This window comes from Erpetoichthys calabaricus, chromosome 16 (assembly GCF_900747795.2).
Source record: "Erpetoichthys calabaricus chromosome 16, fErpCal1.3, whole genome shotgun sequence".
In the NCBI taxonomy this organism is placed as follows: Eukaryota; Metazoa; Chordata; class Cladistia; order Polypteriformes; family Polypteridae; genus Erpetoichthys; species Erpetoichthys calabaricus.
This window is the reverse complement of record NC_041409.2, coordinates 3,196,956-3,222,681: the sequence shown is the minus strand read 5'-3', so window position 1 is coordinate 3,222,681 and position 25,726 is coordinate 3,196,956. Positions and strand designations below refer to the sequence as shown.

The 25,726-nt window shown below is 40.5% G+C and overlaps 1 protein-coding gene across 1 annotated transcript in view; it reads left to right on the top strand.

The window, feature by feature from the left end:
• The window catches only part of LOC114666589 (protein unc-79 homolog), a 223,515-nt gene that overhangs the window by 55,122 nt on the left and 142,667 nt on the right, over positions 1-25,726 (top strand). The window contains exons 4-9 of the mRNA XM_028821501.2: positions 10,349-10,519; positions 11,264-11,359; positions 14,513-14,568; positions 16,645-16,774; positions 18,988-19,052; positions 25,304-25,392. Of these exons, the coding sequence (XP_028677334.1) occupies positions 10,349-10,519; positions 11,264-11,359; positions 14,513-14,568; positions 16,645-16,774; positions 18,988-19,052; positions 25,304-25,392 (607 nt within the window). The remainder of the gene's footprint in view (positions 1-10,348; positions 10,520-11,263; positions 11,360-14,512; positions 14,569-16,644; positions 16,775-18,987; positions 19,053-25,303; positions 25,393-25,726) is intronic.

Below are 25,726 nucleotides of genomic sequence, written 5' to 3'. Positions count from 1 at the left end.
GTCCATATCCAGGTTTTTATAACTTGTATATTTGCTGCCCAGTAATAAAACTGAAAGTTAGGTAGTGCCATGCCACCTTCTGCCTTAGGTGTTTGTAAGGTTGCCCTTTGGATACGTGGATGTTTTGAGTTCCATATAAATTAGGTTATGATTACATCTAACTTCTTAAAAAATGATTTGTTAATGTATATTGGAATGCTTTAAAATAGAAAAAGAAGCTTATGAAGGATATTAATCTTAACAATGTTAATTCTTCCAGCTAAAGTGAGATGAATGGTGGACGATCTATGCAAATCTTGCTTACGTTTTCCCAAGCAGACAGCAAAATTTTGTTGATGAAGAGCTTTATGTCTATTTGTGATATTTACCCCTAGGTATTTAAACTGATCTGCGATGATAAAAGGGAAGGTGTCCAATTTAATATTGTGTGCTTGAGAATTCACTGGAAAGAGCACACTTTTATTCAAATTAATTCTGAGACCAGAAATCTTTTGTAATTCTGTTAGTGCTGTTAGGACTGCAGGCACAGTATTTTGTGGGTGTGATATATACAGTACCATATCATCTGCATATGGAGAAACTTTCTGTTCAAGTCCTTCTCTGATAATCACCTTTATCTGATAAGCATTTCAACAGTGAACTGCCGGTGGCTCTATGACGATTGCAAAAAGCAGTGGTGTCTAGTACCACATTCTAGTTTGAAGTAGTCTGAAATAATATTGTTAATACAAACTGAAGCTTCTGGATTGGTATACAGCAGTTTAAAACATGCACATATGTTCGGGTCAATTACAAATCTTTCCAATGTGGTGAAAAGGTAGTTCCATTCAATCATACCAAATGCTTTTTCTGCATCCAATGATAATAATATCTCCAGGGTGTTAGACTTTGTGGGTGAATCTATTACATTAAACCAAGGTTATTATAGTTTTGCCTTTTTTATATTAGTTTTTATTTCTATATTTTTTCTGACCTTACTCGGAAATTGAGTTTAGTTTTAGTTTTCCTTCATCGTGTATTTTTAGTTTTAATTTAGTTTTTATTTTACAAAGATATTTCTATTTTACTTTTATATATATTAGTTTCAGTTTTAGTTTTAGTAATTATGGTATGGTTAAAGAGCTACTATGGAGTTTTGTTTTTGTGTCATAATGAGACAGAACTGTACACTTAACAGGTTTGGATTATGAGTTTAATGTTAGTGGAAGCTTACTACACTACACAACACAGTTTACTATTTGGTTTTGTTTTTGTCTGATAAAAACCAGGTACTGAATATGAACAATTTTACACAATTTTATAATTTTTTAAATATTTTCTGTCGTTTGTGCTGAACAAATCTGACTGTTGTCACTTTTTTCTTTTCCTTTTATTTCCCAGAGTGGGCCGATTTGTAATGAAATTTAGGTGAATTTTAAGGTGTGAGGGTTTTTTACTCTAAATATGTACAGCATATAACATATCCTGCTCTAACAACAATGTGCTTATAATGAATGCCTTCAATATTTCATTCAAAAATCTCAAATACTGGGCTTTATTATTTTCTACCACCCATATTGATCTCTGATTCCATCTCAGGCGCAAACAATTCATAGACAGACTTTTGCCACCTGCAGGCCTGAAAAGATCAAAAGTCAGAAAACAGAATCTACTGTGTTCTGACAGGTGTGATCATGAAGATCACAGGGGCTCTTAGGCTTGAATCAGTGTGCAGACCCCACCTAGCTGTATTGAGGGAAACAAAGAAAAACAAGCATGTATTATCAAGGTTAGGGGTAATGAGACTTGAATAGCCCATGAATAAGAACAGTAAATCCATAATGAGCAGAGCAAGAGCAGGTAATACGAGTATGGACAGCCACAAAATGACAGAGACAGCATCTGAGATTAAGAACAATATATACATTATCTAAACCTGTTTATCCAGAGCAGGATCCCAGGAACCTGGAGCCTACTCTTGCAGGTTTGGATACAAAGCAGGAAAAATCCCTGGTATGCAATATGTATAATATGGCTGATGTTAAGAACAAAACGAATATGATATTTCAACTATCTGTTTTGAGAGAAAGAGAGAAACATTGAAAAAATGGGGACAAATATTTTAAAACATAATTCTGCTACTGGATTATTTTCACAATATCAGGTATTTTGAGCTGTGAATATGAACTAAAAAATATAAATGAATAAATATAGAATAAATACAAAAACACATTAGTATGTTTAGCTTTTCATCACTTGGCAGACTCTCTTTGCCTACTTACCTGTAGTTCAGTGGAGACATTGCCAACTCAGGAATTTTATAAGGTTTGTATCACTTCACTGTTAAACGACATTTTTAAAACAAAAGTAATTGGTCAGCAACAATATGCTGATCTTGTATGATGACCTAGTCAGTCTCTCGATCAGTGTCGTTTTATCTCCCCTTGACTTTCTCGTGTACTCAGATATGGGGATGGATATTTGAGGAGTAAACCGCAAGACAATGATTATATTATGTACATTAAAGAACCATCAACAACAGATCAAATCAAATTAATGATATATTGAACAATTATTATAAAAGTAAAGTTGAATAAATCGGATTCTGCAGCTGCATGAATAAAAAAAAATCGAGTATGTGTTCAGGTAGAGTATCACTTTCGGTTAATGGGTTTGGCCCAAAAGTTAATGCAGATCTACAATTCTAGTGTAACAATGACATGCCAAATTTCATCCATCTATCTAGTTGCGTTTTTGAGATATCGTGTTTATACACACACACACAAAATTCCAAAAAACGGTATTTTCGGACTCGGGAGGCCTCAAACATTCGGATTCATCAAAACCTTGAGGTCAGATTTTTTTCATGATTACCATACTTTCTCTATACTTCATGTGCGAAGTGACAGGTGAATTACTGTCAACAAAAAGCAGGCACCTGAGAAATAAACTGAAATGTTAATCACTCATGATTTTTCTGTCCATACGGTAAAGTTTGTGTTAACCAGCACATTCCAATTTCAGGTGTTTGAATTACATCTTGATATACAACTAATCCAAAGAAAAGCAGCACGTAAATCGCTTTCTATTCCACATGCTTTACTTGCGTATTCAGCTCGCTCTGTCACTGCAAATGCTGTGTGAACACCCGGCCTCCTTCACCAGCCTCTGTTCAGTGGATGAATATATGCGGGTGGCTCATGGTGGATGACTTTCAGTTTTAGAGTTAAAAGTTAAAAGGGTTAAAAACTAACAGCAAGAATATTCATTCAAAAATGAAAACTAAAATTATTTTTAGTAAATTATTATTTTATTTCAGTTAGTTTTTCCAGCTACTTTAATAGTTTCGTTTAGTTTTAGTTATTCATTTCGGTTTTGTTAATTATTTTATTTCAGTTTATGAAAAAAATTTTTTAATAATAGTTTGTTTTGATTTTAGTTTTCATTAACTATAATAACCTTGCATTAAACAGGCATTGATGATTGGAAGCTAAGTGTCTGCCTTTAATAAATCCTCTTTGGTCTTGTAATATTACCGAAGGAAGAACTTTCTCAATCCTACTGGCAAGGACTTTGGAGAGTATCTTAACATCGTTATTCAGAAGTGTGATTGGTCTGTATGATGCACATTGTAATAAGTCCTTATTTTGCTTAGGAAACACGGTAATTAATAATTGGTGGAAATTTTGAGGTATAATTTTATTGTCTCTAGCTTCTGTAAATGTTGCTAATAAAATGGGAGCTTTATTTCTTTTATAAAGTTCGGTAGGGTAACCATTAGGGCTTGCTGCTTTCCCGCTCTAAAGTGAGTTCATAGCATCTAGTAATTCTGATAGTGCCAGAGGTTTGTCCTATTCTTCTGCACTGAGAGTATCTAGTTATGGTATCTGTAATGCATCCAAAAACGTGTTAGGTTGTGTCTTGTCTTCTTTAGTCTGAGTAGAATATAAGGCCTTATAGTAGTCTATAAATGTGTGCATTATATTTTTATGATCAATGATCTGTGTTGGTAATTGCTGGGATTGCATTGCGAACTTCCTGCTTGTGAATTTATTGAGCTAAGATCTTATTAGCTTTCTCTCCATGTTCATTGTAATGATGTCGTGATTTAAAAATGAGTTGTTCTGTTTTTTTTGTTCTCAAGAGGTTGAGTTCTGAATGCAAAGCCTGTCTTTTCCTATGAAGTGCCTCATTTGGACAACTGGCATGTTCTTGATCAATTCTGGTAATTTCACTGATTAGCTCTGATACCTTCTTGGTTTCTGATTTATTTTTGTGGGACAGATAAGAAATAATCTGTCGTCTTAAGAAAGCCTTCAGAGTTTCCCAGAGGATTCCTGCAGAGATCTGTGAGGATGTACTTGTCTCTAAAAAAAATCAGTTTGCTTGGATATAAGCTCCGTACAGCTCCATACAGTAACAGTGGGTTAAGACGGCATCTGCGAGATGAATATATGGGGCAAAGTGATTTAAGCTCCATGATCAAAGGGGAAAGGTCGGGGATAATAATAATGTAGTAAGATTTAATTGTGGGCAAGAAATAATAATCAATTCTTGAGTAACATTGATGCACAGGTGAGTAGAAGGAATATGCTCTTGTGTTTGGGTTTAGGAATCTCTAGGGGTCTGATAAGTTGTGATCAGTTACAAACTGTGTAATTGCCTTTGCAGTGTTAGATGTCATCACAAGTGTGGCAGAAGATCTATTGAGGTCTGGATTTAAAACACAATTAAAGTCACCAGCCATTATAATTTTATGAGTGTTCACATTGGGAATGGATGCAAATACATTTTGAGACCTTTAACATTCCAGCTCACAAAGTTAACTGTTTGGTGATCTTTTGTTCACATTTTGTAGTCTTAATTTAAGATAGTAGTACATTATTACAAAAGATAGATTTGACCTTAATTTCCAATTTACCCAGGAGTTATTGCCATAAAGCCTATTGTTATGTTGGCTCTTACAATTATAAGGATTAATAGGATAGATAAGAAATTGCTTGCTCTCTTTCTTTCCCCCCTAGTCCCCCCTGCCCCCCCATTTTGCCTCCCCCAGTGAGGCCAAACCACACTTAACAAAGTCCCAGTCCTCTGACATACCTAGAAACAGAGCACATCCAAACCAAAACAAGCCCCCCAGCAGCGTTGTATAAGGATTAAAATAGAGATATCTATTGACTGTACAGTCCAAATACTATAAACATAAAATGTAATCTTAAACAGTTTGAGAAAGTAAACCCAGGGAATGATATTAAACAGTAGACCTGGATAAGCAGATAACGTTTGATAGTAAGCTCTAATACAATGAACCAAGGGTATAATGTTAAACAGTCCACTATGAAGGAAAAGAAAAAAATCCACATCCGTACATACACTCATATAATTGTAATTAAAACATAAAAAATGGCATACAGTGGAAGCTTGGATTGCAAGCATAATTCGTTCCGGAAATCTGCTTGTAATCCAAAGCACTCGTATATCCAAGCGAATTTCCCCATAATAAATAATGGAAACTCAGATGATTCGTTCCACAACCCAAAACTATTCATATAAAAATGATTAATACAAAATATAAAGTAAAAATACATAAAACATATTAACCTGCACTTTACCTTTGAAAAGAATCAACGCTGGTGTGAGGGAAACCAGAGAGAGGAGGGTTATTGTGTAGGACAACTTTCACTCTAACTAACAGAATCTTCTTCTTTTTGCGACGGACTTTAACAAGGAACCTATCCAATGACAGTTGCTTTTGCATGAAGAGTCACTACACTTGGACACAAATAAAAAAATGTTTTACGCACTGTAAGGTTTCTAAACTCTTTTGGGATTCCACCCAATGAGACGACACGCAGAAGAGTGTCCCGAAGCAACCACAGGCTCCCAACGCTGTAGCAGTTCGCCATTAAAACGAATCCAAAAGATTGCGGACATGCTATAAGCGCCTGCGGTTGATGGGTGATACAAGGAACATTATAAATGCGCAGGGCACAGGATTACTTGGCCACAAACCTGGCCATGACCCTGCCTGACTGCTGTGTCTGTGTATAGGAGAGTGACAGATCACGCTACAATAAATAACCACACTATTCCTGTTTCAAGCTGAATAAAGCTGGTGTTGCTAAAGTACTGAGACTCAGCGTCGTGTTTTGGGGTGCAAGACAGTGACTCACACGTTACAACACACACACGTGGTCACAATGCTATAGTAAACACTATACGCTCGTACAGATGTTGACTATATAATAATAATAATTCATTACATTTATATAGCGCTTTTCTCAGTACTCAAAGCGCTATCCACACAGGGAGGAACCGGGAAGCGAACCCAAAATCTTCCACAGTCTCCTTACTGCAAAGCAGCAACACTACCACTGTGCCACCTGTGAGGCACGCCAACTGAGGCCGAGAATGGGAGATGATTATCCACAATCCTGCAGCGAGAGAGAGAGAAAAGCACCGTCAGCTCAGTTGTGATCACATGACACTCAGTGTACTACTCATATTGCAAGCCCTCGCTCGTTTATCAAGTTAAAATTTATTAAAAATTTTAGCTTGTCTTGCAAAACACTCATTGACCAAGTTACTCGCAATCCAAGGTTATACTGTATAAGGAAATAGAATGTGTAATTTGGAATGAGTTTCATTGTGAATGGATCCTACAGCAGGTAATATCTTCTTTGCCATTCTAGAACAAGATGCAACTCACGATCGTCTTTCAAACAGTGTCAGGATCAGTTTTCTTAGCTCTTTTTCTGCTTCCTCCATTGAGGTAAAAATGTAGAACTTGCCTTGAATATCCAGGATACAAGAGGCTGTATCTTCTCTCGGCTTTCCGTAAGCGCTATTTAATGCTGTAAAATACGTCACTTTTAGCAGCTGTTGAGGGTGAGAAATCAGGGAAAATACGAATGTGGTTATTTTCAAATATAATCTCTTGTTTCTGTCTGAGAAGTAACATCATGTGTAGTTTAAACTAGTTTTTCAAAGCGTATGACGAAAAGTCCTAGGCTTTGAGGTAATCGATCCACGTATGCGGTAAGCTGCTGCTATCTCGGTGTCTGATTTGAAATCCTCTCCAATCCGTAGAGAATATTTTATCTACGAATTTCACTGGGTTTGGATTTTTGCAATTTTCAGGAAGACCTTTAATTCTGATTTTATTCCTTCTGCATCTGTCTTTCAGTGCGGCTAGTCTGTCTGCAAGCACTTTGCATTCGGAATTTGTAGTCGTTGCTTTTTCGTCAGGGGTAGATGCCAGTTGATCCACTATTTCAATATGAGTTGTGAACGTTTGCTTAACGTCTTCAAGCTGAGCATCAAATCCTCTAAGCTTATTCTGAAATTTAAACACATTTTCCTGTATTTTTTCCTCAATCTTTTCTAGCATACCTTTAAAAGCTGAATGAAACCAATTATTTAAATGGGTTTCCTGGTCTTTAATATCCTGAAACAGCTTCTCGTTTGTCTTGTGTATGTCCTTTATTTCTTTCCTTTTATCATTTATGTCCTTCTTTATATTATCCTTGAGCTCCTTTATGTCTTGAGCGGTGCCCATAGTGGCGATCATTACATTCAGCTCAGACAAATTGTTTTGGTCTTCCCCGAACTCTGCGGGTGAAGTACCATGCCCAGTTGCAGTCGATGTTGTTGGCTTGCGATGGCTAAATGACAACGCAGAAGGAAAGGCCATTTTCAGTTTCACTGAGCCTTCTGGAGTCGGCGAATTATCCTGGCCCAAATCAGTTGCACACTCGCTCCCACTTTTGCTCTCGGCTGGGGATGATGCAGCAGTGTCAACAAGTCCCGGGAAATCTGTGCTTTCACCTATCTGTTCCAGGTCACTGCTGCTAATGGAGTTCTGCCTCAGATGGAATAAAAACTGAATAAAAAATTAAAGTAATAACAAAATACCAAGAAGATATGATTCACCAGCATTAGTGTGTCTGCTTATATCATTCAGCGTTATTTTTTACATGTGGCAAAAATTTACAACGGGTGTTACAGACTCAAATCAAATGTATTTTTTTTATTATATAATAGTAACAATAATACAATCTCACTACTCAAAACGGTTAATGTGGGGAAGACCCAGGTTTGAACCTGCAATCTCTTGATTTAGAAGCAGCCATTTTTACCTCTAACCCACCCATGAGATTGTTTTTTTCTTATTGACTGCAACATGTAAACTGAATAATTTCTTTTTTTCTTTGAATATTTTCTCGAATAAAGGTAGAGAAAAGCCAAGCAAAATGAGACCTTTTATTGGCTAACTAAAAAGATTACAATATGTAAGCTTTCGAGGCAACTCAGGCCCCTTCTTCAGGCAATATGTAATCAAATAAAGGTGCACTTCTTTTATTGTAGCTCTTGTGAAAGTATTGGATATTTGAACTTCAGTCTTAACATATACATTTCATGTCAATATTTTATCAATTTTTTACTACAACATGTAAAAAATTTCTGTTTTAGTTATGTGTTCAACATTTCTTGCCTTGCATTTCCTGTCATCCTACACTTACCCAGATCGTTATAGACACAGAACACACATGAAATGTACGTATGTATTCCAAGTAACAATATATTATTTACCCTATACAACTCTAGGCACCTCACACCCAGATAAACAGACTTGAGTTGGGAGAACTTCAGCTGCATCGGTGGGGGATGAGTGAGCAGGCTACCCGTTGAAGTTGCTTATTGACATATTTGCAAAATAAAGACACTGATGAGGAGGTGCAAAGAAATTTAAGGAGGCCTGGCATTACAACTTTTTTGAAGGCTTCATGGATTCTAGTGTTAATACCATAAATGATTTATGCATTTATGACCACTTAGACCGTTTTGTGTTCTTTACATTTTCTAGCCTACTCGCTTTGTCTCGCAAAACTCGCAAAATAACCACCATTTCATCATTGACGACAAACACGTGAACAGGCGAATCGTATACCCACGAATCACAGAGGCCAACAGTTGTTGAACAAAAGTTGTAGGTATCCATTTAATTGTGCATATGCTGAGAGGTCACAGGGAGTCAGCGATCGTCACTGCAGCACTGGGCATAAGCCAAGAAGCCCAGCCCTGAGACGTGATCAAAGTACCCTGGAAGTGCCGCAATTAGTCGGCTCTGCTTTTTATACCCAGCTTCTCCAGATATTCCTGGCCACCTGAGGAGTATGTCCCTCACAGGTCCAGACCCGGGGATGCTACAGTGTTTACAAAATGCAAGAAAATAGTCGCATTTGGCTGTGTTTCTGGTGAGTTTTTCATGATAGTTGTCAGGTTTATGATTTTATAACAAATGCTGGCCACTCAAATGTGCAGCTTTTATATAAGAGAAGAAAAGTAATGCTAAAGTAATACACTGTCTGAAATCCACTGGATTAAGACCCCCTACAGGCCCCTGGGTGACTTAGCTCCTCACCAGAGAGTTGATCATACTTTTAACAATGCGGTGTGCAGACACCGGGTCATTTAATGCAGTGGGTTGATTTCAGCATGCAGATACTCGTTTGGTGAAGGACCTCTTTGTTGTTATTGTGGGCCAGGGGTTTTTATGGTTTCACGCTCCCTTTATTTTGAGAACAGCTCAGCCTTAATTAATTTTTTGCCCTTTGCAGGCCATGAAATCGGGTTCTGGGTAGTTTTGCACCTAGGTCTCATTGAAGCCTTGAGGCCTAGTTTTTGTAGTTAAGCCCTTATTTAGAGTTTTGTGAGCCGGGTTTGGGTGGTGCACTGGACCTGCTCAGCTGTAGAATCCTGAGTCCCACACATGTTTTGTGTGCAGTTTGCATGTTCACCTTGTGTTCCCATGGGTTTCCCTCCTCAGTATCCAATAGACTCCACCCCATCCCAGTGTAGACTGTCATCTTTGTTGATTCCTGTCTTGTGTTCCCAAAGGTGCTAAGACAAAGTGTGGCCCCCACATTTCTGAAGTAGGCCTGATAATGGACGATTGGTGATTTACAATCATTTTATCACAGGATGGAAATGGCTTTATGGAAAGAGTTACTATCATAACTGATATCTCCCGGCGTCAGACTTCCTTAGTCCGCAGCTTGCTCCTTCTCTCATGGAAAGTCCATTGCTCCAGCAGAGTCATACAGCATTGTGTGAATGAAATGCTTCACCATGTCATGACTGGCCAAGTGACCATAGGTTCATTCTTTACGCTCTACAAGCTCCAACATTTTATGATCAAACGTTTCAGATTTTTTTCAGCAGGTGTGTTTTATGGTCCAATGAGATTGTTATTGCATGTATATAATCAAATATTTAAACTGCATCATTGACTTTGTGATACTATCTGTATGCCTTAGAATGTGACCTCTGCTGACCAACATCTTTTTTGCTTCTTATTCTTTTGCAGATTTGGGACAGTCCATTTTTTATACGACTACTTGTCTCCTTCCCTTTCTTAGCGATGACATTTTGAGCACCTTACCTTATACCATGATTTCTACCTTAGCAACCTTTCCTCCATTTCTGCACAAGGACATTATCGAGTACCTGAGCACGTCTTTCTTGCCCATGGCCATATGTAAGTTGCATCTGTCGTGTCTCTTTTGACTTCTTGTGCTTACCCTTCACACTCGGGGTACATTTTGAAAGGAAATCCAAGCTGAGTCTAGTGGCCCATTTATGAGTAAGGGTGGCGGCGTTGTCCCTTCTCCAAGCTGATTTTCCCATAAATGGTCAAATTAGTTGTATTTGTATCTTTACAGGTACACAGCATTATGATTATGAAAATTACATATTGTAAGTGTGATTAAATGTCATCGTTGTCACGTGTACCATACTGTAAAATCCTTACTTGCATGCAACACATTACCACCCTTTGGCGCCATGAACGATTGTGAAGATCACCGAGTTTTACGTTTGCCTTAGACTTCAGTGCAGGACATAAGACTACAAGATCATGGAGTGTTGCCTCCACACACCTCTGATCCGTTTACCTGTAATTGCCCTGTCATTAAAACTTGCTATTTTGGTTTCCATAGGCTATAGGGGGATTGTTCTTCAGCCATTTTATTCCGTAACTTGACAGTTTTTTGGTCATACGTCATTACATACACAGTGGAAGAGATGAATGTAAAATTCTACAAACAGCACACCCTGAATAGTCAAAACGTATGGACTGTTAACAACAAATACACGGCAGCCCTCATGAAGAAGGTCTCCAGATGCCAACTTTGAGCACTAAGATTGTTAGACTTTTCCAAACCAGACCACCTTTCAAAGAAGTGATGGTGGCTTTTTGTCCCAATTGTGTTTTTACTTCTAGTGGGATCAACTAGGAAGGAAGGAGGAGTTCCAGCCTATGTCAACTTGTCTGCTTCTTCAATGCTCATGATTGCAATGCAGTACACCTCTAATCCAGGTAAGCAACATCATATTGAGAAATCTAGCATCAATTATATGTGAGATTCCACTGGGTGGAAATTGTCAGTTTGCTCATCCATCCATCCATCCATCCATCCATCCATCCATCCATCCATCCATCCTTCTCAGTCTTGCTTCATAGAGCTTATACTCCAACAAGAACGAGTCTTTGTTTGGGACGGCCATTTTTTGCACATTTCTGCACTGGTTTACAATCCACTGATTTAGTGTCCCCAACCGAGTTATCTACACAGACACAAGGAAGACTCCACAAATTCTCCTGAGATAGTGTCTTCTTCATAAGGTAGATTTCTCTAGTAACAGTTAGGACTACACTTCTGTACACACTGAATTCTCCCAGAAATGACTGGAAACTGTCTTTAAGGATTCTAGTTGTTGCCGATTTGGTGGTATGACACAGTTCCTGGTCTACAAACCGTTGGAGTAAACTGAAGTCACCGTCATGTCTGTTTAACCAGTTAGAAATGATGAGTGCTTTCCGAAATGGTGGCGTATGCATTTAAGAATAGTTACACTGTGGCTGCACCACTTAGATGCGCTCTAGAATACAAAGTGATGCCCAGCCTGCTTCATATCCATAAGAGTTTTTCTCTAAAATAAGGAATTATTTCAGACTTTAAGCACTATGTCAGATTTTCCATGGGTCAGAAATCTCCATACATCAATTTAGAGTTTGGTGGTGTTGCCTTTAAATTGCTTAACCAGAACCAAACCCTTACGGTCACCTTGCACAAACATCTCGCAATATTTTTCCAAAATTTTGGCCAATTCCTCCTGAGGGAACTGGTGTAATTGAGCCAAGCTCGTAGGCCTCCATGCTTGGACATGTTTCTTCAGTACAGTCCACATATTTTCCATTGGATTCAAGTCAGGACTTTGTCATGGCCACTCCAATACTGTTCCATGGTTGTCTGCAAGTCATTATTTTAGCACTTTGGATGTACGCTTGAGATCGTCATCCGTTTGGAAGACCCATTTGCGACCAGGCTTTAGCTTTCTGGCTGATGTTTTGAAGAGTTGCTACAGAATTTCTAAATGATGCTCTTATTTCTGGCTGCCATCTGTTTGATGAAGTGCCGCAGTCACATTACCCCCACAGATATGGTGGTGTTCTTTGGATTCAAAGCCTCAACCTTCAGCCTCCATTCATATCCCTGATCATAATGGACAAACAGTTCACATTTGGTTTTGTCTCCTCCAAAAAGCCTTTGTCTTGGTGACCAAAAACAAACTGTGCTGTTTTTTAAGTTGATTTCGGAGTAACGGTTTCTTTCTTGGTCAGCAACCTTTCAGGTCAAGTGCTCTTTTTGGACCACCAGGGGGTGTACCAGCCACCCTATCTGACACAGACAGACGCTAGACACAAGTTCTGTCCTGCGCATACTATTTATTTTAAGTGGGGCTGCGCTTTCCTTTCGCTCCCCACTACAGAGCCCAGTACACAAGTACCAGCAGTAATGCTCTGTCCCTTCTTCTTTTGTTTTCTTTTTCTTTCTCTCTCTCTATGCCGCCTCAATTTCTCTCCCACCAAGCTTTGTTCTCCACCACCCGACTCTGGCTCCTCATATGGAGTGAGGCAGCCCCTTTAATAGGGTGCCCGGAAGTGCTCCAGCTGCTCCCAGTTCTAGTTCTTCTTCCAGCAGTGTGGCGGAAGTACTGCAACCCAGGGCTCAGCAACCATCCAGGCGCCCCGTGGCAGTGGCCACGGGCCCCAGCAGGGTTGAACCTCTCTTTGCTCCAAACCTGTGGCCCCACTGTGAGTCAGGGGGATTGCCCTCTAGTGTTCCGGGGGAGGTATTGACCTGAATATGCCCACTTCCCTAGTCCTTCCATCACAGGGGCGTCCTGGTTGGGGCCCCACCACATCTTGTAATGGTGGATAATGTCACTTTTGCTCAACTTCTTCACCAGTTCCTTAGCTCTTTTCTTTGGGTTCTGTTGAAACTTTCAAAATAACATTTGTCCATCGCTTTGAGTTAATATGTGTCTCCTTCCTGAATGGTGATAGTGCCAAGAATTTTATATTTTCATACAACTGAGTGTAGAGTTACTCATGGTACCTTGAACCACTTGGAGATGGTTCCTAAGGAAGAACCTAACTTGTGAAGATCCACAATTTTCCTTCTTCAGGTCCAGACTCAGTTTTTTTGATATTCCCCATTGTCTTAACCACAGCAAGGCACTGAGCCTACAGGTAGCCACAGACGTCCCACTTAACCCTTAATGACAACAATTAGCTTCTCAAATGTAATGACATCAGTTCCTGGAGTCCTCCATGTCGTTTAAAGAGACAGGAAACTTTTGACCCACTGAAAATCTGACATAGTCATTAAAGGCTGAAATAAATCTGTCTGTTGATCGTTATTTTGAAGGAAATGAGCTGGAGGAAACCACATACCTATGGAGTGCAATGTTACCGCAGAAGGAGAGGCTATCAGCGAGATGAGGTGCAAATCTTAGAAGTAGCTTACTTACCTCTTTAATTCCTTTCTAAAGAGACGTGTGCACACTTTGTTCAAAGGCGCGGATGAATATCTGGTAAACAGCATTTGTGCCATCTCCGATAATGTTCTTGCCTTGAAAAATGAACGTATTTGGTAAGTGTAAGCTCTCTTTTCATGTTTGGACTTGAAAGGACAAAGTTTTTTTTTTTATTATTTATAAAAAAATGCGTCACTTTAGAATGCAATTTTAGGTATCAAATTAATTTATACAGTACAGCATTTGTGAAGAAACAACTTTCGACTTGAAAATGACCAAACTTATCCTTTAATGTTAGTCTAAGGAGCAGCCATGTAGATTTATTGATGCTTGTGCTCAATAGTGTTATCAGGGAAGCAATTCTAAGAAATGGACACTAGGTGGCAAGACCATTGCCTTACTCCTTGATCAGGATGGGGTCTTGTCATCTGCACTTGTCACGTTTATCACCATCGTCATCCACGCTTTGATGTTTTTCTTCCAGGTTTACTCTGGCTGGCTGTTTGCCCCCAAATCTTTATGTGAAATGCTCAGTGCTCTCACAGTGTTTGTGTGTTCTGTTCTTAGTGCGCCTTTGAATGTAAGGAGCGTGTTCTCAGAGGGTGCTGGTCTTCTTCTGATTTGTAATTCTGTTTCTTTTATGTTTTAGTGTATCACTGTCAGTTATTAGAATGCCTTATGAAGTACAAGCAGGAGGTTTGGAAGGTAAGAGAATTTGTGCTTATTGGACCCGTATGTGACTGACTTTATTATGAAACATGGGGTAGTCCTGGACTGGGGCCATTTAGGTCCACACTACTGCCTGATTAGTAACCTTCTGTGTTTTAGCCGGACTTTTGGATGGTGGACTTTCACCCCCCTGAGTGTCTCAGTGAGCTGAGGAGCGAAGATCATTTGGTTGACATTGGACACCTCTTCACACCTGGAGTGCAACCTCTGTAGGGTTCCACTTCATCATTTATACATAAAAAAAGTTCTTAAGCACAAGAGATTTATTTAACAAAGACACATTCGCAACCCCCCTTACAAGACGTGTCACTCGCTAACAGTACTTTGATAGACAAATCCTTAATAGTGTGAGGTTAGGGTTAGGGACATTAGATAATTCTGTCTGCCTCCTGCTGAAGGCCTGGGGCCAGCTTAAGGGTTTGCAATCTAGAATGAACTCATCCTACGTTGAGCAGTTAAATGATAGAACCGAGAAAGCTTAACAGACTACAAGTGTGACATAAAGCTACGCCTCCTTGGCTTTGTAATGAGAGACACCCCACTAGTGTCTCTCACAATCAGAGTCTATTATATCAAACCTTGTGTGGTTATTACCAAAAACATGGATGAGCCCCAATTATCAAAGGAACACACAGGGAAGAGAAGACTCACTGATTTGAAGGTCTTTGCTATGCTCTCCCACTTGCTAGCTTCTCAAGTCCCACTAAGTGCCCTTTCACTTAGTCTGCCTAATCTGTGACTGGCATCATGCAGGCAGTTGGGAGCCAGGAGAAAAGCTGGGTTACCACCCCATTAAAAACAAAAAGTCCAACAAGAAACAGAAAATAAAGTAAAATGATGTACATAAAGCATAACTCAAAGGGCACTGAAGCAACATCAGCTTGGTGTTGGCTCTTTGTTCTCACTCTATCAGTCGCACCATGTGTGGCTCCTGATTGGTTTGAAGACATAACCTTTCTGGATCTCTGCTTTTTAAGGTGAATTGACAGGAAGGGGCGGGACTTGTTCGGGAGTCACTGCGGGTGGAGTGTGCCCTCACTGGGTGACTTCTCCAGGCTGTGAAAAAAGAAGAGGATACCGTTAGCGACAGCGGCCCCTCTTGTCCTGGAGTGGTAGTGCTTATCTCAAGAGATGCCTGGGTGCACCATGATTGACAAATCTTATAACCACTAAGGGCTAGAAACGTAACCGGTGGGCAAGTCAGCCTTGTCCATGTGGCATGTGGGACCATCTACTCCATCCCCTAGTCAGTCAGGGAAGGACATGTCCCAAAACAAACATATGGTGTCTGTGGGGCGAAATGAACCGCCAGCCCGCTCCAGTGTCAGTTCTGCGTCTGCTCTCTGCAGGCTTCTCACACACCCGAGGACTGCTGAAGGGGGCAGCGTGGTAAGATAGCGTTTAAACTGCCTGTCTTCTTTTTATGGAGCACCACTTTCATACATATCTTCCTGTTTAGGGTCATTAGTGGGCCCTTCTGCCATGTTGGCGCACCTTTTCCCCTGACAGAAACTTGTGATTCCGGTGGCCCCTCATGTCTTTTTGTGCCTCTTATTCTTATCATTGGTTATGAAAAATGTTTATCAATTTGAAAAAGTTAGCGCTGCAATTCTTTTTTTATGTTATCAAATTTTTATTATATAAATATTCTGTAGTAAATGAGAATGAACAGAGTGGTGGTTTGGGGTACCACCCAGGTAAACCCCATTTTGACACAGTGCCAAAATAAAATGACAAAAAAATAACAGCAGAAGATACATAACTGTGCAAGATTAATAGCGTCCACTGTAACACAACCGGGCGCTCCGTCCCCGTCAGACACAGATTCAGATTCAACCCCCATTCCCGGCGGCTGTCTTGGCTATATAGAGGGAGACCAGAAGGGGTGGGGTTTTCTGAAGAGGAAGTGATGTCAAATGACTTCCCACTGATTTCCTCCAGTACTGTGGAAGGAGGAGAGGATGGTTTAACAACAACCAGGCGAGAGCCATGAAGACGCCCCCTAGGTGCCCATACAAATCAAACACTATGATTTTTTTTTGTTTGTTTCAGGATTTATTGTACGTCATTGCCTACGGTCCATCTCAGGTGAAGCCTCCGGCTGTTCAGATGCTTTTCCATTACTGGCCCAACCTGAAGCCACCGGGAGCAATTAGTGAATACAGAGGACTGCAGTACACAGGTGAGGCCTTCATGCAAGTTCTGAGAGCTTCCAATGCAATTTGTTTTATGGTCAGATTGCAGACCATCCTCATTTACTGTTCATTCGTTTTGCCTTTTGGGCTCTTGTCATAGCACCACTGCCTCACAAACCTTGGTGTGGACTCTACGTGTGTTCTCCTTGTTCAGATGGCCTCACTACACAGCCTATGTGGAGATGTGTTGGTGTTTTTCTGTTGGCACCTCCATTTTGTGGTAGCATTGCTGTAACGTGATGACTCGAAGGTCACTGAAGTTGCATGTGATGACATTACAACACAACTATATGAAGGTCAGCGCTGTGGACAACACTTTGTCCAAGACTGTGGATACTCCTTCTAAACCATCCTTACATATGTGTTGCAATTGATTAGTGACAAATTGTGTTGTGTTCCAGATGTGCTATGAAATGGTGTGAGGCCTTCAAAGCAGGCCACTGGCTTGTCCAGAACATCCTCACCCCAATCCAGCCAGCTGCTAACAGTTTGACTAGGCTCCAAAATGTACCTAAGTGGTTTAAAGGTTCAAAAATACCTCACAAGAGGGAGAACCATTGAATTCTGGCTTGTGTTGAATAATCAGAACATTGAATATTTATAAACGAAAGACTTATTAGACAGAAAAATGGGAGATGAAAAGGGTTTCGACAAGAGCAAAAGGTAACGAAGGTCATCAAGTCACAAAAAAAACAAAAAAAACAATAAATAGAGTATAAAAATTGTGAACAACTGGCAAATCCAAATCAAAAAGCAAATCCCTGAATATCCTCCACTGAATTTCAATGAACCACTCCTGAGGCCTCCTCCTGGGGGCGGTCCTAGTGGCAGTGATGTCATGGTGGCCCCGCCTCTAGGGGAACAACCCACAAAGAACATAAGGCACAATTAAAGGGACAGTACACAGATGTTTCTAAATGTATTGAAGACCACAGTACGTTACACATGGCGACTACTTAATGTTTAAAGACAATCCCAATTTCAGGAGCTTTGGGACAAAGCGGAATCTATATATATAAAATCCCTGTGTGCGTCCAGGTGTCCGTGTGTGGATGTCTTCTGGTAAAGTGCGCATGCGCGGGGCACGGTGCGACGCGCGATATTACTGTCAGAGAAAGTTAGAGGCGTTTTACGGAAATACAAACCAGTATTACTGCGAGAGGAAATTAAAGGTACACAATACAGTGACGCATATTACAGCCACATACAAGCCAGTGTTACTGTCAGAGGAGATTAAAGGCATATTACCGACACGCACGCCTGTATTACCACCAGAGAAAATTAAAGGTATATTACGGACGTACAAGCCAACGGACGTACAAGACGGTATCCTTCAATAAGGGCGCGCACAAAAAGGTGAGCCTCAAAAGGGCGACCTCAATTGGGCGCAGCGAATAAAGGCGCACGTAAATAAAGATCTGCACCTTTGTTGCTCTTCACATATTCCAGAGCCATTTGAACTAAATTATCTACGAACGCCTTTATTCGCCGCGCTCAATTGATTTCGCCCTTTTGAAGCTCGCCTTTTTGTGCGCGCCCTTATTGAATAGAGCCGTACAAGCCAGTATTACTGTCACAGAAAATTAAAGACACACAATACACGGCGGCAGCCCACGAAGAACGGTCAGCTGAGCAAGTAAACATCAACGAAAGAAAGGCTGAAAGAAAGAAAAATACGACCAACAAAAAGAATGAGGTCAAAGTCCCTTGCCATTTAATATAGACTGTACCTACTAATGTTTATGCACTACTGTTCTAGCGCCCGTTATTGTAACAGGCTAAATGACTAGTATGCTAATAAAAGCCAATTCTTTTCACTCTGTACTCTGTTTGAAAGCGCAGCACATGGTTGGAGTATTTGATTTAACTGTTGTTTTGAAGGCTACGCTTACGTCAAATCTGGTGACCACAACACGCTCCGACAAGTTGGGCCACTGAGTCACACCACTGTTCCTGTTAATGACACTGATTAAGTATTTGGGCACAAGTTAGTTATGTATAGCTGGCAGAAATTCTCCCCTATCTATCCATTATGAAGGTGTTCAGTTGTAGGGGGGCTTCTTTGCTGTATTTTGTACTTCATAATGCATCACATAGGTCATTACTGACAGTCTCGGCCCTGCACTCCGCTTGTAATCTGGGCAGAATGTGGTTTCTTGGCTTTGCATGTGTTAACAATAGTTTTTTTTTTTTTTTGTAGCTTGGAATCCCATCCATTGCCAGCATATTGAGTGCCACAATGCGATCAACAAGCCGGCTGTAAAGGTGATGTCTGCATTGCAGGTTTTATTTGATTTCTTCTTCTGAAATGTGAAATGTTACAAAAGGCATCACCTCAAGTGACTGTCATGGTTAAGTTGAATTTTTGGGGTTGTCCTCACTTCTAATTAAAATTTGCTCACAGATATTTTGGGTCTGTCGTTAAAGTTATACCCTGCATTTCTAGGGGTGTGGCCTACAAGGTCATGACCTCTGGTGACAAAAGGTCCTCTAGGTGCTGATTTCTTTACCTGAACTGTAGGTGTAATACCTTTTATTAAAAAAGCTCCACTTGCTACTCTTTTCTTCATGTCTTTATTGGTTTTGTCTTCTTGCCTGATTTTCGATTCTTCAACTTCAATTCTTGCCTCATGTCTGCCTTCTTCAAAAACAGAAAGAATTTTTGTTTCGGGATCAGAAAATAAAATGAGAACCAAAACAGAGTACGCACCGGGATACTTACAATGATCAAAAGAGACAAAACAATCTTTCGCCAAGCCAGGAACAGGAGACAAGAATCAGAATTGAAAGCCAGAAAATAAGCCAGAAAACCGAGAACGAAAATACACAGAAGAATTACCCAAACGTGGATACTGAAACAGCATATAATATGACCTTATATACTGTACCAGAGGTTCTTAATTTTTTTTCTCTCACAATCCAATTTTTGTTTTTGTCACCCATAATCGTCTATTGTCATCCAGTTTCTCCTCGGAGAATCACCGCTGATCACTGTCCTATCGGGAGATCAAGGACAGAGCAATGACATTTGCTTAAGCAGCCTGCTGCGACTCATTATAAGGCACTGCTCAAACTGTTCGCGTCCCTTTCCCTTTCAGTGCTATTGTGATTCATGACTCAGAGCGACTCAAGTTCAGGTCGTGATCCATAGTTTCAGAAACACAGTTATATACAGTCGCACTGATTATGTCAAGTCTGTGTGTTCCAGGGAACGTGGGGAGGTTGCCTTGGCAACAGTCGACATGAAACACACCATAATGGCGCCGTCCATCAGTTTTCAAAATGGCACTTTGATAAGATGTTGTACCACTCTTCGAGCCGGCGCGATTATATATGCGCTGCAGTCCTAGAGCTGCAGCAATGAAAAAGAAAAAAAAAGAAATAATCCGGGGCGCGAGTGACCAACACTTCTTCTTTCCTACTACACCACCCCAAGTACAGAAACACACCAGTGAATGCAGAGTAAAGTTAAAAAATGATCATTGGAAGAAATTACACACACTTAACAAAAACCCTATATACATATTATTGTGCTGCAGCGCTTCCCACCCCACACAAATCACTGTCAATGTCAATTTATTTATATAGCACATTTAAAACAACATAGTAATGCTGTGGCCAAAGTGCTTTACAATTATAGAATAAAATCTCTATATATAATCTTCATTTGGATCTTGATGTTTGTTTGTCTGCGAATGAATTAGAAGAAGAAGCACTAGATGGCAGTAGAGAGACAGCTAAAACATAGGCATTGCATTACGAATCTCCTCCAGGCTTATACTACTGAAGACTGTAGTACTCCAGTCACACCTCAAAACACAGACATTCAAACTAAACAAATTGTTGTGCTTTAAATTAACTAATCTTTATATATAATCTTCATTTGGATCTTGATCTTTGTTTGTCCGCGAATTCATGTTCCCCTGACACTGCCTTGGTTGTTACTTTTCTTTACAAACACTGTCGATACCACTCTTTGTGTTTAGATCTGGTGTCGACACCATGCTTTGTGTTTAGACCTGGCGTCGACACCTACTTCGTTGTCGAGACTGTGGATTTTTCTGTTTCTATCGACCGTCGTTGGCAGCACTTCGTCCAAATTGAATGTTCACCCACTTCTTGGAGTCGGCAGTCAGAGTATATAAGTCGGACACACTTCTGTGATTTTCCATCAGTCGGCGTTTGGAGTTCAAGAAAGAAGCATTGGTTCTTCCTTACTCTTTGGATTGCCACAAAGCAACCTGCGAGATTGGAAAAAGGTTGACAAGAGATCGTGAGAGGAAATGACAGCGTCGTGAAAACGAGACGGACTGTGAATGGAGAGAAGCAGAAATGCTCCTACACCACCACATAATTACTATTCGGACAGTGATTCCGAGTAGGCCGTTCCTATCAAATCAATGTCCAAGGGTTTTGTTTTGTAATTTTGTTTCCCTTATAAAAAATCATAATGCTGTGCGACGAAGGGCCCAGTTCACGACTGGCAGCCGTGTTTAAACAGGGAGCCCTTCACAGACAACTTTAACACGCGCAACATAGTTGTGCGCACATGGCTAGTTATAGAATAAAAGAAGAACAAAACAATTAACATAAAAACATAAATAAAAATAAAATATATGAACATAAAATAAGATACAAATCAAGGCACAAGACACTCAACCACATACACAACTAATACATACAGTAAATATGAGAGAGAAAAAGAGAAATTAATGTATTCTCAGTCCTTTAAATTTTCTCTGTTAGAGACGACCATCTACAGTCTGTGGTGGGGAATGATGCGCCGAACCATACGTCCTGTTCCAGGAAACGTACTGCTAAACAGTCCCTTGTGCTGGCCCATCTGGTCCTCTCCCGAATACCTTCACCAGAAAGGGAAAATGATTTGTCCTGAAATGAACTCGGGTTCACCTGACATTTTCCATGTGGGGTCAATCTCTTTCCCTCTTACCTCTTCCTTTTATGGTGTCTGCTTCTCTCTTGGCTCTGCGCTCTCTTTTCTCCCCTCACCTTTTTCCCACTACACAGAAGGTTGGCTCCTCCCCGTACAGTCTATTGGGCCCTCCAAGCCAGGTGCTCCCCTCCCCATGTACCATTGGCCGGCCTTACAAATTCAGCCATTCCACCATTATCAGGAATGGGGAAAGGTGCAAATTCACAGTGACACACAAACATATTCCAGACAACTGTTACAACGTTAAGTATTTCAACTTCATCAGGAATTAAGATACAACAAAGTACATATTTGTATCAAATTCCCAATTTCAGAAACCTCAGAATAGCCAACAAGAATTCCCAGGAACTCCAGGGGATAGCAAATAAAATAAAAATCATGAAGATCACAATAATCCCAAGGGACATTGTCTATTATCAATGTTGGAGTTTCTATTTAAACTTCATCATGGCCTGCTGCTAGTCATCAAGAGATGGTTTCGGTTCTACATATGTAAATTGAATGTTATCCAAAATATGTCTAACAAAAAAAAACACTAAATGAAAATGAATTATAGTAAAACCTTGGATTGCGAGTAACTTGGTCTGCAAGTGTTTTGCAAGACGAGCTAAAATTGTTAATACATTTTAACTTGATAAACGAGCAAGGTCTTGAAATACGAGTAGTGCGTCTACGCTTTGTCTGCCGAGTGTCACATGATCACAACTGAGCCAATGGTTCTCTCTCTCTCTCTCGCTGCGTGATTGTGGGTAATCGTCTCCCATGCTCAGTCCCATCGGCGTGCCTCACTCGTATAGTCAACATCCTTACGTGCGTATACTGTTTACTATAGCATTGTGACCACGTGTGAGTGTGTGTGTGTGTGTGCGTGTTGTAACGTGCGAGTCCCTGTCTTGCACCCCAAAACATGAAGCTGAGTCTCAGTACTTTAGCAAAACCAGCTTTTAATCAGCTTGAAACAGGAACAACACGATTATTTATTGTAGCGGGATCTGCCACTCTTCTATACACAGACACAGCAATCCGGCAGGGTCGGGGCCCAGTTAATGGCCAAGTAATACTGTACCCTTGCATTTATAATGTTCCGTGCATCACCCATGGACAGCAGGCACATATAGAACGACTGCGATCATTTTGGATTCGCTTTTGCAGCGATCTGCAACAGCGCTGGGAGCCTTGCGGTTGCTTCAGGATGCCAGTGAGCCAACAGATAGCAGGGATTCCGTTAGCTAGAGTGAAAGTCGTCCTGCACAATAACCCTCCTCTCTCTCGTCTCCCTCCACCAGCCATGATTCTTTTCAAAGGTAAAGTGCAGGTTAATTTGTTTTATGTATTTTTACTTTATATTTTGTATTAATCATTTTTATATTTGGGTTGTGGAACGAATCATCTGAGTTTCCATTATTTCTTATGGGGAAATTCGCTTTGATATACGAGTGCTTTGAATTACAAGCACGTTTCCGGAACGAATTATACTCGCAAACCAAGGCACCACTGTATGTGGATTTTTTGCTCTTATTTTAGACTCACAATTTACGAGTTTTACCCATGAATGTGCTCATATTTTGTGCTACAGACGTGAAAATGGCTTACAAGACAACTCATAGGTGGTGTCCACCTATAGATCTTCTTTTATGTGTTGACTCATATTTAATGGGCAACAGGTTACACCAATCTTTTTCGCCATTTGTTAAGTTTATGAGCTACAGGGATTGAGGATGGATTGGTATATTTGCCATTGTTAATCTCTGGAATTATGTATATATTATTTTTGTCACGTTTTTACATACTGCAGCACCATTTTGTTTTTATGGTGGGCACTGCCATTTTATGGCTCCATTGCTCCAACACACTGCCTGATTGTGAAGGTTGTTGCTTCAGTGGTCGTGTGTCATGACGGCATTAGCATGATGTTTTATATACTGCTGTCGCAGCCTCTCTAGCCTCCATGATTGTACTTGAAAACAAAATTTATGTGTGATTCTTAGCTTTTTAAGACTACAAGTTTGTGTAGGCATTTTAGGTATAGGTTTCACCTTTCATTTAAAGGCTTCTCTTCATCTTTACTCAGTCTGCTAACGTTGGCAGTACACTGCTGCATCATCAAGTTATACCCAGACTGGATTAGGTGTCCCAGGCACTAAAGAGTTCCAAAAGCACTTTTTAAAATGCCCACTGGTGGGGGGTATACTGCCAAACCCCAGCTAGAATGAGGACAAGAACAGAATGTCTGTAACAAAACATCCTCTCCAGAGAGCACAATCGGCAAAATGTGTTGCCTGAAAACACAAGGTGATCCGATTGAACAAAGTCCTCAAACAGAATCCAAAGACGCAATCAAAAGGAATAGAGTGGGACAGATAACCTGCAAATAATAAAAATGCACAGCCAAACATAAGAAAACTCTCTAAAACTCCCAGACTTTTTTGAAATGAACCACCAGGAGCTGTGGGAGACCCTCAGTGTTTATAGGGTGGAGGGCAGTGATTGGCAGGTGACCCAGCCTCTTGAGGGACCACCCACAAACCACATGGAACATCACAGAGGCAGCTTATAAACATAAACAAAATCAGGTGGGCACCACCACCATTCACTCGATAAGCAGGTTAGAAAATGGATGGTTGGATCTTTGCACACTGAGCCCCATCCCAGGTTAATGTCCACTTCTGAATTTACTGTAGGAGCACTTGGAAGGATTAAGAGGACCACTGTATATAGATTTCTCTCCAGCTTTGAAAACAATCCAGCCACATTTTAACCGATGACCTGATTGATCAGTTGTGTTTGGGTACATCCACTTGTGGGGTAGACTCTGGACTCCTTAACTAGCAGAACACAAAGAATGAACATTCCTGCCTGTTTCTTATGATAGCCTCAACACATCCATGAGCTCACCTGAAGCCTTCTGCCTGTCTCCTCTTTTGTAGACAGATGACTGCAGGAGTTTACACAAGGGCAGACATATCCTCAAAGTGGCAGGTGACTGTCATTGTGAAGCTCCTGCAAGATAAGGAAGACAGCCATGGACCTGTTGTCGTTGATCAGAGGAGTGGTGGTTAGTTTGTTTACAGCTAAATATCTCTAACACCAAAGATGTGGCTGAAGATCTCAGAGGCTCCCCTCCTCTTGCTGTCTCAACTTCACCTAAAGGGGGCACAGTGAAGATGGTGGAAAACTACAAACTTCTGGGGACAATCTTTGAGGACAGACTAAACTTTGACCTTAATACAGGATAAATGTATAAGAAGGGACAGACGTGGCTTTTCTTTCTTAGGAAACTCAGTAGCTTTCAAGTGGACAAAACCCCGGTGAGACTTTATATATGTCCTTCATTGAACCTGTTGTCACATTTGCCTTTATATGTTGGTTTGTAAACCTCAGCATGATGAAGAACATAAACTATTTTAGCAACACTGCAAGCATTAGCAGTAAATTCTTTGGTTGATGGTGATCAGCAGAATGTTCTCCTCAGGTTTATGGTCTTCCCTCAGTTGTAATCATGCAGATGACCTCCCATGTATGGCTCTTGTATCTCATAATGGTGTTGTGGTTTCTTTTTCAGATGTGCTTAGACCCCACTCTCTCCGTGGCTTTGGGAGACAAACCTCCACCTCTGTACATATGTGAGGAGTGCAGCCAGAGGATCGCAGGGTAATGGCTTCTTCATTGTGGTTCCTAGAACAGAATTGTGGAGCTCAGAAATAACACTTTACACCAGCTAAGAGTATCCAGAGCTGTAAAAGTCAAGATTGTGCTGGTTGTTTTTTTTCTCATTTAGGGTTTCCTCCCCTTGTTAGATATGGGCAGCACTTGTGCAATTCCAGCGTTACCATTGTGTGCTGCATCTGAAAAAGGATTTCTACAAAAACAGTAGCATGGAAATTCTGGTGGGCCCGTCGCATCATTTGTCTCCATCCATGCAGACTTCTCTGACTTAAACATTAGCTGGCCCCTTCGTTATGCCTGCCCACCTTTAGCTAACAAC